The sequence below is a fragment of the Bubalus bubalis genome, chromosome 7 (assembly GCF_019923935.1).
Source record: "Bubalus bubalis isolate 160015118507 breed Murrah chromosome 7, NDDB_SH_1, whole genome shotgun sequence".
Classification (NCBI taxonomy): domain Eukaryota; kingdom Metazoa; phylum Chordata; class Mammalia; order Artiodactyla; family Bovidae; genus Bubalus; species Bubalus bubalis.
The window spans coordinates 6,377,081-6,390,419 of record NC_059163.1 but is presented as its reverse complement, the minus strand read 5'-3'; the positions used below and the strand labels follow the sequence as shown (position 1 = coordinate 6,390,419).

The following is a 13,339-nucleotide window of genomic DNA, read 5'->3' as shown; positions in this document are numbered from 1 at the left end:
GCCAACTTTTTCACTCTCCTCTTTCACTTTCATCAAGAGGCTCTTTAGTTCCTCTTCACTTTCTGCCATGGTGGTGTCATCTGCATATCTGAGGTTATTGATATTTCTCCCGGCAATCTTGATTCCAGCTTGTGCTTCTTCCAGCCCAGCGTTTCTCATGATGTACTCTGCATAGAATTTAAATAAGCAGGGTGACAATATACAGCCTTGATGTACTCCTTTTCCTATTTGGAACCAGTCTGTTGTTCCATGGCCAGTTCTAACTGTTGCTTCCTGACCTGCATACAAATTTCTCAAGAGGCAGGTCAGGTGGTCTGGTATTCCCATCTCTTTCAGAATCTCCCACAGTTTGTTGTGATCCACACAGTCAAAGGCTTTAGCATAGTCAACAAAGCAGAAATAGATGTTTTTTCTGCAACTCTCTTGCTTTTTCCATGATCCAGCAGATGTTAGCAATTTGATGTCTGGTTCCTCTGCCTTTTCTAAAACCAGCTTGAACATCAGGAAGTTCACGGTTCACATATTGCTGAAGCCTGGCTTGGAGAATTTTGAGCATTACTTTACTAGCGTGTGAGATGAGTGCAATTGTGTGGTAGTTTGAGCATTCTTTGCCATTGCCTTTCTTTGGGATTGGAATGAAAACTGACCTTTTCCAGTCCTGTGGCCACTGCTGAGTTTTCCAAATTTGCTGGCATATTGAGTGCCGCACACAGCATCATCTTTCAGGATTTGAAATAGCTCAACTGGAATTCCATCACCTCCACTAGCTTTGTTTGTAGTGATGCTTTCTAAGGCCCACTTGACTTCACATTCCAGGATGTCTGGCTCTAGGTCAGTGATCACACCATCGTGATTATCTGGGTCATGAAGATCTTTTTTGTACAGTTCTTCTGTGTATTCTTGCCACCTCTTCTTAATATCTTCTGCTTCTGTTAAGTCCATACCATTTCTGTCCTTTATCGAGCCCATCTTTGCATGAAACGTTCCCTTGGGATCTCTGACTTTCTTGAAGAGATCTCTAGTCTTTCCCATTCTGTTGTTTTCCTCTATTTCTTTGCATTGATCACTGAAGAAGGCTTTCTTATCTCTCCTTGCTATTCTTTGGAACTCTGCATTCAGATGCCTGTATCTTTCCTTTTCTCCTTTGCTTTTTGCCTCTCTTCTTTTCACAGCTATTTGTAAGGCCTCCCCAGACAGCCACTTTGCTTTTTTGCATTTCTTTTCCATGGGGATGGTCTTGATCCCTGTCTTCTGTACAATGTCATGAACCTCCATCCATAGTTCATCAGGCACTCTGTCTGTCAGATCTAGTCCCTTAAATCTATTTCTCACTTCCACTGTATAATCATAAGGGATTTGATTTAGGTCATACCTGAATGGTCTAGTGGTTTTCCCTACTTTCTTCAATTTCAGTCTGAATTTGGCAATAAGGAGTTCATGATCTGAGCCACAGTCAGCTCCCGGTCTTGTTTTTGCTGACTGTATAGAGCTTCTCCATCTTTGGCTGCAAAGAATACAATCAATCTGATTTTGGTGTTGACCATCTGGTGATGTCCATGTGTGGAGTCTTCTCTTATGTTGTTGGAAGAGGGTGTTTACTATGACCAGTGCATTCTCTTGGCAAAACTCTATTAGCCTTTGCCCTGCTTCATTCCGTATTCCAAGGCCAAATTTGCCTGCTACTCCAGGTGTTCCTTGACTTCCTACTTTTGCATTCCAGTCCCCTATAATGAAAAGGACATCTTTTTGGGGTGTTAGTTCTAAAAGGTCTTGTAGGTCTTCATAGAACCATTCAACTTCAGCTTCTTCAGTGTTACTGGTTGGGGCATAGACTTGGATTACTGTGATATTGAATGGTTTGCCTTGGAAATGAACAGAGATCATTCTGTCATTTTTGAGATTGCATCCAAGTACTGCATTTCGGACTCTCTGGTTGACCATGATGGCTACTCCGTTTCTTCTAAGGGATTCCTGCTCACAGTAGTAGATACAATGGTCACCTGAGTTAAATTCACCCATTCCAGTCCATTTCAGTTCGCTGATTCCTAGAATGTTGACGTTCACTCTTGCCATCCCATTTGACCACTTCCAATTTGCCTTGATTCATGGACCTAACATTCCAGGTTCCTATGCAATATTGCTCTTTACAGCATCGGACCTTGCTTCTATCACCAGTCACACCCACAGCTGGGTATTGTTTTTGCTTTGGCTCCCTCCCTTCATTCTTTCTGGAGTTATTTCTCCACTGATCTCCAGTAGCATATTGGGCACTACCGACCTGGGGAGTTCCTCTTTCAGTATCCTATCATTTTGCCTTTTCATATGGTTCATGGGGTTCTCAAGGCAAGATACTGAAGTGGTTTGCCATTCCCTTCTCCAGTGGACCACATTCTGTGCTTCTCTTTAGAGAGTTCCAAATGCAAAACTGGGTATTTCTTTTGGTTGAACACGGATGTAAACTTGGAAAACCCCCCAGGTCCTATGGCACAAGAAGAGGGAGCTGGGTTCCAGGGCCCTCCCTCCTGCCCCTGAATTGGGATTGTGCCCCCAAAACACTTCTACTCCCTCACATGAAAGAACAGACCTGTGGGATATGATTCTCTGTGAAGATGTTACTCCACAGACCACTCATCCTGAAGTTACCTGTTTTGATTAATGTATTAAGTAATTAATACATAAAAATCCACCTCTCTCTCTCTCTCTCTCTCTCTGCATCTTAAATTATGAAGACATCAGCCTTCATTCTGAGGCTCATGAAATGCACTGGCCCCAAAGATCACCGCAACACCATTCACAACAGAGAGGACAGGAAAGCAAGCTAAGTGTTCATCAACAGATACCAAAGATGTGGTGCATATATATAATGGAATAATCAACAGATGAGTGGATACTGAAGATGTGGTGCATATATACAGTGGAATATTACTCAGCCATAAAAAAGGATGAAATAATGCCACGTGCAGCAACATGGATGGACCTGGAGATTATCACACTAAGTGAAGTAAGACAGAGATAAACAAATATCATATGATACCATTTACATGTAGAATCTAAAACAAAACAACACAAATGAACTTATTTACAAAACAGGAATAGACCCACAGACACAGAAAACAAACCCATGGTTACTTAGGGGAATGGCAGGGAGGGATTACTTGGGAGGATGTGACTGACTATTGTATATAAAACAGATAACAACAAAGACCTACTTATAGCACAGGGACTAGGGAAAAGAATCTGAAAAGAATATGTATATAAATACACTACACACACACACACACACACATAAAACTGAATCAATGTGATGAACGCCTGAAACTAACACACACTATAAATCAACTATACTTCAATTTTTAAAAAAAGTCATGTGAAAAAGGGGAAAAAACCCAGAAAGCCATGCTTGTGCCCTAGTGTCCTTTATATTGCAAAGCACCTAATCAGCACTTTGAAGCTACTATGTAAGTTAGTAACTGAGTGGAAGGGTATAAGTAAGGAAGTGGTGGAAGAAAGCCAACACTTGCAAGCATCAGCTGCTAAATTCAGTTATTATACTCTCTAAGCAGCCTGACAAGCTTTTCGAAAGGGGCAGTGTCAGTCTGCTCTGATCTACTTCTGGGAACTTCTTTCTCCAAAGTAATAAGTATTGATGAAGGTCAAGGGACAAGGAAGGCTAACATCCTAAGATTACATTAGGATTTAAATTCCACACTAATAATGTTTTTGGAGGTGAAAACCCTAGAAGGCACTGGAGGTAAGACACCTTTTAACCTGATCATTCGAATGAAGACCTTCAAAAATGCTGTTTTCCCTAGTGAAACTAGTGTGAGGAAGTCTTCCTATGAAACCCAGGGGGAGAAAAATAGACATATGGAAAGAGATTACAGGATTAGCTGATTACGTGATCCGCCTCCGAATGGCACAAGGGGGCTGCACAGTCTTTTTAAAGAAGTCACTGCAAATTCATAGCAAACAACTGAATTCTAGGTTTTCTACATAAAAAAGAAGCCTAGACTAAGTCACTCGTAGGCACCTGTGCTCGCTTGCGCGTGTGCTCAGTCATGTCCAGCTCTCTGTGACCCCCCTGGACTGCAGCCCACCAGGCTCCTCCCTCCACGGGATTCTCCAGGCAAGAACACTGGAGCGGGCTGCCATTTCCCTCTCCAGGGGACCTTCCTGCCCCAGGGATGGAACCTGGGCCTCCTGCACTTTCTGGCGCATCCTTTACCACTGAACCACCAGATATTTACCCGTCAAACACTTTGTTCGGGTTTTTGCATAAGATGTTACAGAAAAACTCCAACTAACTTTTTGGTCAACCGTGTATTTATTCAATTATATTTACATCAAGTCTAAAGATAAAAGAAGAGATATCTGTTGAGAAGTGTGAACCTCTGTTCACTATGAATAAATAAACTCAGTGTGTCTTCTGCTTCTGCCCTTCAGACTTCCAGGTTGAGTCTTCTAGGCAGTGATGTAAACAGTAACCAGTGCTTGCCCAGGACTCTCTTCTACGATGGAAAGGCTCAGAGTGATTTATTCCACTGATTCGATATTTAAACTAAAAAAAATTTGAGAACTACACTTCAGACTGTTTCAACTGCTTAATCTGAGACAAATACATGTAAAAAAGTCTATGTAAATGCATATTAAGAAAATCTATAAACTGCCCATAATATAAACAGGTGCTGCTGCTGCTAAGTCACTTCAGTCATGTCCGACTCTGTGTGACCCTATAGACGGCAGCCCACCAGGCTCCCCCATCCCTGGGATTCTCCAGGCAAGAACACTAGACTGGGTTTCCATTTCCTTCTCCAGTCCATGAAAGTGAAAAGTGAAAGTGAAGTCGCTCAGTCGTGTCCGACTCTGAGCGACCCCATGGACTGCTGCCTACCAGGCTCCTCCACCCATGGGATTTTCCAGGCAAGAGTACTGGAGTGGGGTGCCATTGCCTTCTCCGAAACAGGTGCTAAAGTTCGCTAAATACATTCTCTCTCCTCTCTCTCTCTCTCTCTCTCACAGATAATCTTCTTATGAACAATGGCTGACCATCTTAGGATGAAGATTAAGACTACCACAAATTTTATAACACTTAATAATCAATGACAGTATGCAAATCTTCATAGTTAAAAGAACAAGCCTAAGCTAGATCTAACATTAAATCAATAAAAATTTAGGCTGCCAAACCCTGATAGCAGACACTTCCCATACACCACTTACATTTTCATAATCCTGTTCCTGAAAACACACACCCCGAAGATTTTCCAGGACAGACTGGCCCCAGTGCTAAGGCCAGACAGTGGCACATACCCAGAGCAGCTGCACGAGGCCAGCAGAGCTCCCTCCAGTCCTCAGACTCAGACTCTTAGAACTGAAGCAAACACGTTACCCAGGTAACAGGTTTGGTTCACCAGACCTAGCCTGAAGCAGTGTCAAAACCGCATATCGTGGTAGGTGGAGGAGAGTTAAATTTGTAACTTTCAGTGTGCATGGGTGGTCATTATTAACTTCTCATTTGATGGCAGGGACTTCGCATTTTTATCCTACCTTTTACCTTTGGTAGGAACTTGAGAATCATTCAGTTCTCTAACCAACACAAACAAAAAAGGCGGGGACGGAGGATAGAGAATGGGAAGAACAACATGGCGACACAGTTCAGTTTCATTTTCTTACCCTCACATTCCTGACAACCTGTTTCACTTGATTTTCTTAACTTCCATCTAAATGCTTTCTGCTCCTGTGCAATTCAATCACTCAGAATCTCAAACTTGACCACACAGAATATATCCTCCTCCGATCATGCTGTCATTAACAACACTAATGCGTGTGTGCCCGAGGGTGGTGTTAGGAGACAAATTCTACCTTTTCCCACCCTCAGGACTTACCTTCAGGGAAAGCATTGGGCTGCACAATTTGGACAAAGAAGCGTACAATCTGAAAGAAGAAGCCAGCAAGACCAGGATCATAAGAGTCGCTGGTCTGATAGGAGGTTGGAGGCAACTGGAATTCCAAACCATCAGGACGGTACCCGGATGACGACGGCTCCTCTGACAGGGTGTCCTCACAGAGTCCCAGCAGCAGGAGGAAGCCAAGGAGGAGGGCCATGGCTAGCAGGATGCCCCAAACATGAGGTGGTGCTGGAGGCCGCCCACGTCAGGGTGTTCTGGAAGCCTTGGGGACGGCAGGAGCGCGTTCCTGTGCAGAAGTGTCGTGAGGGTTGAGCCTATGGTGAGCCTATGGTGTGCTCAGTTTCCTGGCCGGGCTGGCAGGCAGCAAAGGGCAGCAGAGAAAGTTCTCCGGCAGGCAGAGGAGGGGGACTCAGTCCATCAGAGCAGCATCCCTGGCAGGGAGAGAAGGGACGGGGGGTCACTAATGCCTGCAGCCTGGCCACACCCGCAGCTCGCCCGCACCCGCTGCTCGCCTAGTGGAGAGGCTGCCAGGCTTTAGAGCAAGCGCTCAGCCTAATCCGCTGCTGGGGAAGAAACACAGAGCCTGCTCCAAGCGCGGGGGCAGGAAAGCTACAAGGTCCCCCACCAGGAGCCAGACCCAGGAACACCAGGCAGTGGAGTGACTGTGCGGTCTCAGAAGCTGACACTTAACCGCATCTGAAAACGTTCTACATGCCCACAGGTAGGAACTCACTTAAGGCATTATCCCATTTTACAGATGAGGAAACTGACTCAGAGAATCTCAGTGACTTGCCAGAGGCCACAGCTGACTAACAGTGGGCCAGAACTCACACCCAGTAGGTGGCTTTCATGACCCAAGCCTGGACTCTCCCAACTCCAAGACACCCTCGCTGCAAGAGCCCTCCGTCTGAGAGAGGCAGAGCCCCCCAGCAATAGATAAGGTGCTCATTTTTCCTCCAGTTTTGGGCTGCTCTCCCCATCTCTGCAGATATGTCTTACTTTGTCTTTTATTTTACTAATGTGCTTGGTGATCTGGCTCCATGGTAAAGAATCCGCCTTCAATGAAAGAGACCTGGGTGGGGAAGATCCCCTGGAGGAGGCAATGGCAACCCACTCCAGTATTCTTGCTGGGAAATCCCATGGACAGAGGAGCCTGGCGGGATACAGTCCGTGGGGTCACAAAGAGTCGGGCGACTAAACAACAAACAGCAACAGCCCCCTTCCTGGAGACGAGTTTCACTCCATCTTTCATCTCACTAATACGCTCACCGATCTAACTTTATCTCTTCACTCCCCTCAACCCAAACTGGAAGAGCGTGGCCTCAAGGGCAAGGACCAAACTCTTTAAGGCCGGGTGACGCTGGTGTCTGTCTTTCTAACACGCTCACCACGTCGCCCTGATGGGAGTCCCCGTCTCAAGTCACCCCCTGGGCGACTCGGGGTCCAGGCGATGAGAGGCTGAGCAGCGGGAGACCCCCGCCCTCCCCTGGGGACAGGGAGAAAGATCAAGAACCGAAATTAGCTCCCAGTCCAGCGTCCAGTGGGGGCAGTGTGGACCCTGTGCTCCTGGAGTTTCTCTCCCCAGAGCTGAGCACAAGGCGGGTGCACAGGCAGGGCTCAGTGTGAGCTGCGGAGCAGGCAACCACACAATCCAGACCAAGGGCTTGGCTTGTGCCAAGGCACTGGGCGAGAGGACTTGAAAGAGAACTAACTTCCCAGGGCAGCCGATGCGCTGCCTGTCCTTTCTCCTCTGGGGGCAGGAGCACCCTGACTTTATTTTGTGTATTACATTCACTAACTTTCAAAATAAGGATGGGGTTCTCCAGAAACACATAGGGATTCCCTGGTGGCTCAGACGGTAAAGCGTCTGCCCGCAATGCAGGAGACCCAGGTTTGATCCCTGGGTTCAGGAAGATCCCCTGGAGAAAGAAATGGCAACCCATTCCAGTATTCTGGCCTAGAGAATTCCATGGATGGAGAAGCCTGGTGGGCTACAGTCCATGGGGTTGCAAAGAGTCGGACACAACTGAGCGACTTCACTTTCTTTCACTTTCTCCAGAAACACACACAAGATGAAGGAATAGACCACCAAGAAATGGACACATTTGTACAAGAGGCCAGAAGACCTCCTGTCTATATTCCACCAAGTTAAAGAAAGCCCCAGACCAGAGGCAGGAGGTAATGAGCCATCGGAGTGAAGACGTTCATTCACATCGGGCCCCCTTAGTACCCTCTCATCTTCTAAGCCCCGTCCCACTCCAGTCTCGTCTGTACAGACCTGCCAATGGAAGGACCCTCGACTCTCCCCTTATCAAACCACGGGCTGTCCGGCTCCCCAGCAGTGCCCAGTGCCACCCTCATGGACCCCAAGCTTCCAGGTCCACTTCACCCACGGACGCAGACACACTGGGATCCTGGTCAGTGTTTCTAAAGGACGATCCCTGCCAACAACCCGTGCTAGCTCTCAGAAGCGCTCAAGCATTTCACGGTTTCCACCACGAATCAGCGCCCTGCTCCGTCTCCAAATCTCTCCCAGAGAGAACAGATAAGAAAAAGGAGACACAGCAAGTCAGCCTCTGCCAAGCCCGTCTGCACCTCTGCGGGGCTGAACGGGGCAGGAAGAAGATACGACGGGGAGGGGGAGGGGGGCAGTGTGGCTATTCAGATAGGACCATGCTCCTGCGGGTAGGCAGGCGGACATGCACGTACATCACACATACAACTCAGGCACGCACACTGATACACAACTCACATAGACACGACACACACGCAACAGAGCAGGTACATACACTCCACAGGCAGACGTGCACACACCGCACATACATCTTGTTTTCTGCTAGAGGACACGCAGGAGCACAGCAGCTGGAAGGATTAAAGGCTCAGCTGCTAAGAAAGGCTGACTTCCCGGTAATGCCACTAAGGCTCCGCTGGGGACAGAGAGGAACAGTGAGGGGAGATGGCAGGAGGCCCACGGGAGAGCTGTGAATAAACAGACTCCAGCCATCCTCAGAGAAGAGCCGGCTGGAGAGATCCCTCAGGAAAGGCGAAGATGGGGCATCCACTGGCTCAGGGCAGCACCCGAGCAGCGCATGCGTCCTTCTCCCAAGTGAAGGTCCCTCTTAACTTTTGGAGTCACTTCTAAGAACATTTTGAAACCTCATTACTTATAAAACACTATAGACTACAGATAAAAGTCAAGGTGACAAGGAAGAAGTTTTCATCTCAGTTCAAACTGCTGTGCTTTCAAGGTCTGGGTACTTTGGCACACTCGGTAGCAAGAGCCACTGAGAGCCATCAGGGAACTGCCCACACAAACCCCAGGATGGCTCCAGACCCAAGAGCCACATCAGCGTGAAACTGGGTCTTTGTTTCAAATGAGATTATCAGACTGCATTTCTGGACATGTGGCCCATTAATCTGCATTTTTAGCACCTTCATTTGGTGACTGATACTTAGACAATGAAGGCTTGAGAACCAACACTGTTCCTGACTAATCCATGCCACTTTCCAAAGACACCTCCATCCTCCCAAACACAACTGCAGAACAACAGACGTGAAGCAAAACCTCCCCAGACATCTTTCTTTGATTGCACTGAGGTAACCTAGCCCAGTAGCTTTGTGGGGCCCCTGACTTCCCCATCTTGTTGCCCTTGGAGCCTGGCACATAGTAGGCACTCAGTAAGGATGTGTGCATGCTAAGTCTTAACTAAGTCCTGTCTGACTCTTTGGGACCCCATAGACTGTAGTCTGCCAGGCTCCTCTGTCCATGGGGTTTTCCAGGCAAGAATACTAGGGCATGTTGCCATGCCCTCCTCCAGGGGATCTTTCCGACCTAGGGATCTAGCCCACATCTCTTGCGTCTCCTGCATTGACCACTGGTGCCACCTGGGAAGGAGCCCCTGGTGGCTCAGATGGTAAAGAGTCTGCCTGCAGTGCAGGAGACCTGGGTTCAATCCTTGGGTCAGGAAGATCCCCTAGAGAAGGAAATGGCAACCCACCCCAGCCACCTGGGAAGCTACTGAGGTACCCAAACTGAGCCCAGGCTCAGCCAATCAGAGGCTCACTACTGGGCTTGTGCATGAGACACAGGGCGGCAGAGGCAGTTTCTACTTCAGTGATGGCAACATGCGAGCAGCCACAGTCAGAGCCTCATGGCAGCCATGGCCGTACCCCCATCAGGAATCCTGCTGCAAGCCCCAAGTCCACTCCTCTGGGTTCCCAAGCCTGGCTAGCCATCCTTTCAGTCCCATCACTAAGCCACCCAGTATCCAGTCTCTTTTCTGCTATAATCATGCAGAATTGCTTTCGGTCATTTGTGACAATGCATCCTGACCTTGAACTAACCTCAGTGTGAACTCTTGATCCCTACAAACTGACTTCCTTCATACGGTAAATGGTCCCAAGAAAACAGTATTTGCTTTATTATTTTCTACCTGTCCTTTGATGCACTTTGCTCCACCACACTAGATACACAGGAATAGTCCAGCATGGAACTCATAAAGTGAAAGTGAAAGTCACTCAGTTGTGTCCCACTCTTTGCGACTCCATGGACTATGAAGTCCATGGAATTCCCCAGCCCAGAATACTAGAATGGGTCACCTGTCCCTTCTCCAGGGGATCTTCCCAACCCAGGGATTGAACCCAGGTCTCCTGAATTGCAGGTGGAGTCTTTACAAGCGGAACCACAAGGGAAGCCCAAGAAAGAATACCAGAGTGGGTAGCTTATTCCTTCTCCAGTGGATCTTCCTGATTCAGGAATCAGTCCGGGGTCTCCTGCATTGCAGGCAGATTCTTTACCAGCTGAGCTATCAGGGAAGCCCGGAACTCATAAGGAAGTTCATTTTAAAAATGGTATACATTAAGAAAACTAAATTAAAAGGCACTGCACCAGGGAACAGAGGGCCCTGGCTTTTAAGAGGAGGAAGTCTCTAGTCTCACTGATGACCTGAGTGACAGAAATTGTTTACGGTCCCCGTGTGGTTCTCATTGCTAATGTAAAATGGGGTTTTGAATGGCGTGGGAGGGCTGGCGATGGAATACAGGTACAGGACCTGGCCGTACACACATCTGGCAGTCAACAGAGGGTCTGCCAAGAGCCTCAGCCTTAGCTCCGCCGCGGCCGCCTCTGACAGAGGAAACTCACAAAAGAGGGAGAAGTCCAAAGTCCTAAGTTCACCTACGTTGAATAATAGGAAGTTGCCTATATTAAAGTCTTTCGAAAACGGTCATCCGGCTCAGGCAACCCAGGAACAGCCAACAGTTCAGTCTCCGGGGGAGGGGGTGGAGGGGTCTCTGTTGGGGGGGTGGGGGTGGGAGGAGGCGTTCCAGGACCCCAATCACACACCTGCTGTATTTAACCAAGCTCAGCCGCCTGTCTCCGGAACCCGGGAAAACCTTCCTCCAAGCCCCGGGGCAGGAGCGAGTTTCAGCAGCTGCCGCGGGCTACAGGGCACAACCTGTAGCTACTCCGAGCTGGCGGCGCCGCTCGACCCCGCCTTTCCCGGCCACCCTCCGCCGTCCCGGGGCCCCCTCCTGCCCGCTCGCCCCCGGCGCCAGGAGCCTCTCCAGGGCTGCTGGACAAAGGATGCGCGGCCGGCCCGGCGGGCGCGAGAAGCCCGGAGACTCCAGGAATCCTTCGCCACCCGGGGGAACCGGGGGGTGCCGAGTAACTTGGCCGCCGCTGGCGCGGGTTGGCGTGGACTGGGGTCGCCGTTGAGAGAGGGGTTACCCGAGCCTAACCCTACGCCCCGGGCTCCCGCGATCCGATCGGCCGCCGCTGTCGGCGAGAACTTGGAGAAACTGACCTCGGGCCCCCGACTCTCCGGCACCGTGAAGCTCTTCCTCTGTCCACGCTTCCCTTTGTTGTCCTCCCCGGCGCTTTACCGGCCGGGGTGCGCCTCCAACACCCCGTTCTCCGTCTGCCAATCGCTGAAGGTCCCTGCGCTGCGCGCCCAGAGTGGACCGAGGGATGCTTCAAGCCAGGGGTGACTGCGCTCGCACGTGGGCACGGCGACAAGGCCGCCCACGGCACCCCCAGAGCCCCCACGTATGCTGGTCGGTCGCACTCCGTACTCCTTTCAGCAAATCAGAGGAAGGGGACCCCTCTCCCTATCCAGCCGGGGAGAGTCAGTGCCCCACACCCCTCGTTCCACTAACCTCCCCCTCCCCCGGGGACTCCCCTCGCCGACCACCACTTCCCAGGCCCCAGACCCGCCTCCCTGGTCCGCCCTCCTCTCAGAGAGCGACCCGGTGGCCTTGGGGTCCGAGTCGCGTCCGCGCCTCCATCTCCGGCTCGCACCTAACAGTTGCCGGCTCCTCTCCGCCGCGTGGAAAGACCCAGCAAGCAGCCCGCAAAGTTGGCGCGCGTCTGCGCCCTGCCCCGAACTCCCGCGGGGTCCACCTCGCCCTGCAGCCCCTCGGGTTCCCCTGCCGCTCTCTGGGCTGGCATCACCTGCCGCGGGCCGGGGAGAGAGCGCCGGGGGCTGGGAGAGGGGTCGCGGAGCGTGCCCCTCGCCCACCCTCCATTCCCCCCCCCCCGGCTTTCTGGGAGGGGGGCGCTTAGCACCCCCGGTCGGGGCCGCAGACACCTTCCGGGCTCCGAAGGGGCTACTCACCGCGCGCTGGGTCCAGCTGTCCTTCAGGTCTAGACGCCGCCGCCTCCGCCCACCCGCCCCCGGCTCTTTCCTCGCCCCCACTAATCCCCCACCCGGCTCACCCCGCCCCGGCTCATAAATGATTTATGAGTCGGCTTCGGGGACCACCGGGCTGGCTTCCGGAGAGGCGGCCCCGCAGCCCCGCGCGCCTGCCAGACAGACCCCGGGACAGGGCGGGTCTGGAAAGGCGCCGGCCTTGGAGGCGCGCCGGCGAGGCCCGGGGCGAGGGGTGCCGCAGGGACCTGTTGCAGACCGCACCCCCGCCCCCAACCGGCGCTCACGGGCGGGAACTTGAGGATGCGGCCGCCGGAACGCGCCGCTTCCTGAAACGTATGCACCCGCGGCGGGAGAGCCGAGCGCGTGGCCCGGGGCCCCGGTGGGGAACGGCTGAGGGTTCTGTACGCGCGCTCCCGGTTGGACCCGCTGAGCAGCTTTGCCTACATGCCCCGGGGCACGCCTGGAGAGCCAGGTGCTGCCATTTCCCGCGGCGAGAGCCGGGCTCAGGCGCGCACGCCCTTCTCCCAGCACCCACGCCTCCTCGAGGCAGGCTGAGTCCCTTTGAACACCGCTGCGCTTCTGAAAACTTAGCTCTCTGGTTCTAACTCAGACCTGCCTGGGTTGACTCCCTCTGCCGCCTTAGACGCTTTTATTGCCAGATTCCAATACTTTTTTTTTTTTTTTTTTAAATTTACCCAAGTAAAACCATACTCAAAACTCAAATCCTTTGGTCCCTTAGCGTGTACCAACCGCAATGCTAGTGGCTGGGGCTAGAATACCCAC

The 13,339-nt window shown here is 51.0% G+C and overlaps 1 protein-coding gene across 10 annotated transcripts in view; it reads right to left on the bottom strand.

Moving 5' to 3' along the window:
• The window catches only part of PROM1 (prominin 1), a 147,853-nt gene that overhangs the window by 111,304 nt on the left and 23,210 nt on the right, over positions 1–13,339 (bottom strand). For 3 of the 10 annotated variants that reach the window (XM_044945618.2, XM_044945620.2, XM_044945619.2), the window contains exons 1-3: positions 12,205–12,353; positions 11,711–11,980; positions 5,883–6,337 (exon numbers count right to left, since the gene is read on the bottom strand). In XM_044945618.2, the coding sequence (XP_044801553.1) occupies positions 5,883–6,102 (220 nt within the window). In that variant the 5' untranslated portion in view covers positions 6,103–6,337; positions 11,711–11,980; positions 12,205–12,353. Of the gene's footprint in view, positions 1–5,882; positions 6,338–11,710; positions 11,981–12,204; positions 12,355–12,520; positions 12,655–13,339 lie in introns of those variants that run through there. The other 7 variants (XM_025289660.3, XM_025289663.3, XM_025289662.3 and 4 more) reach the window with 6 other exon arrangements.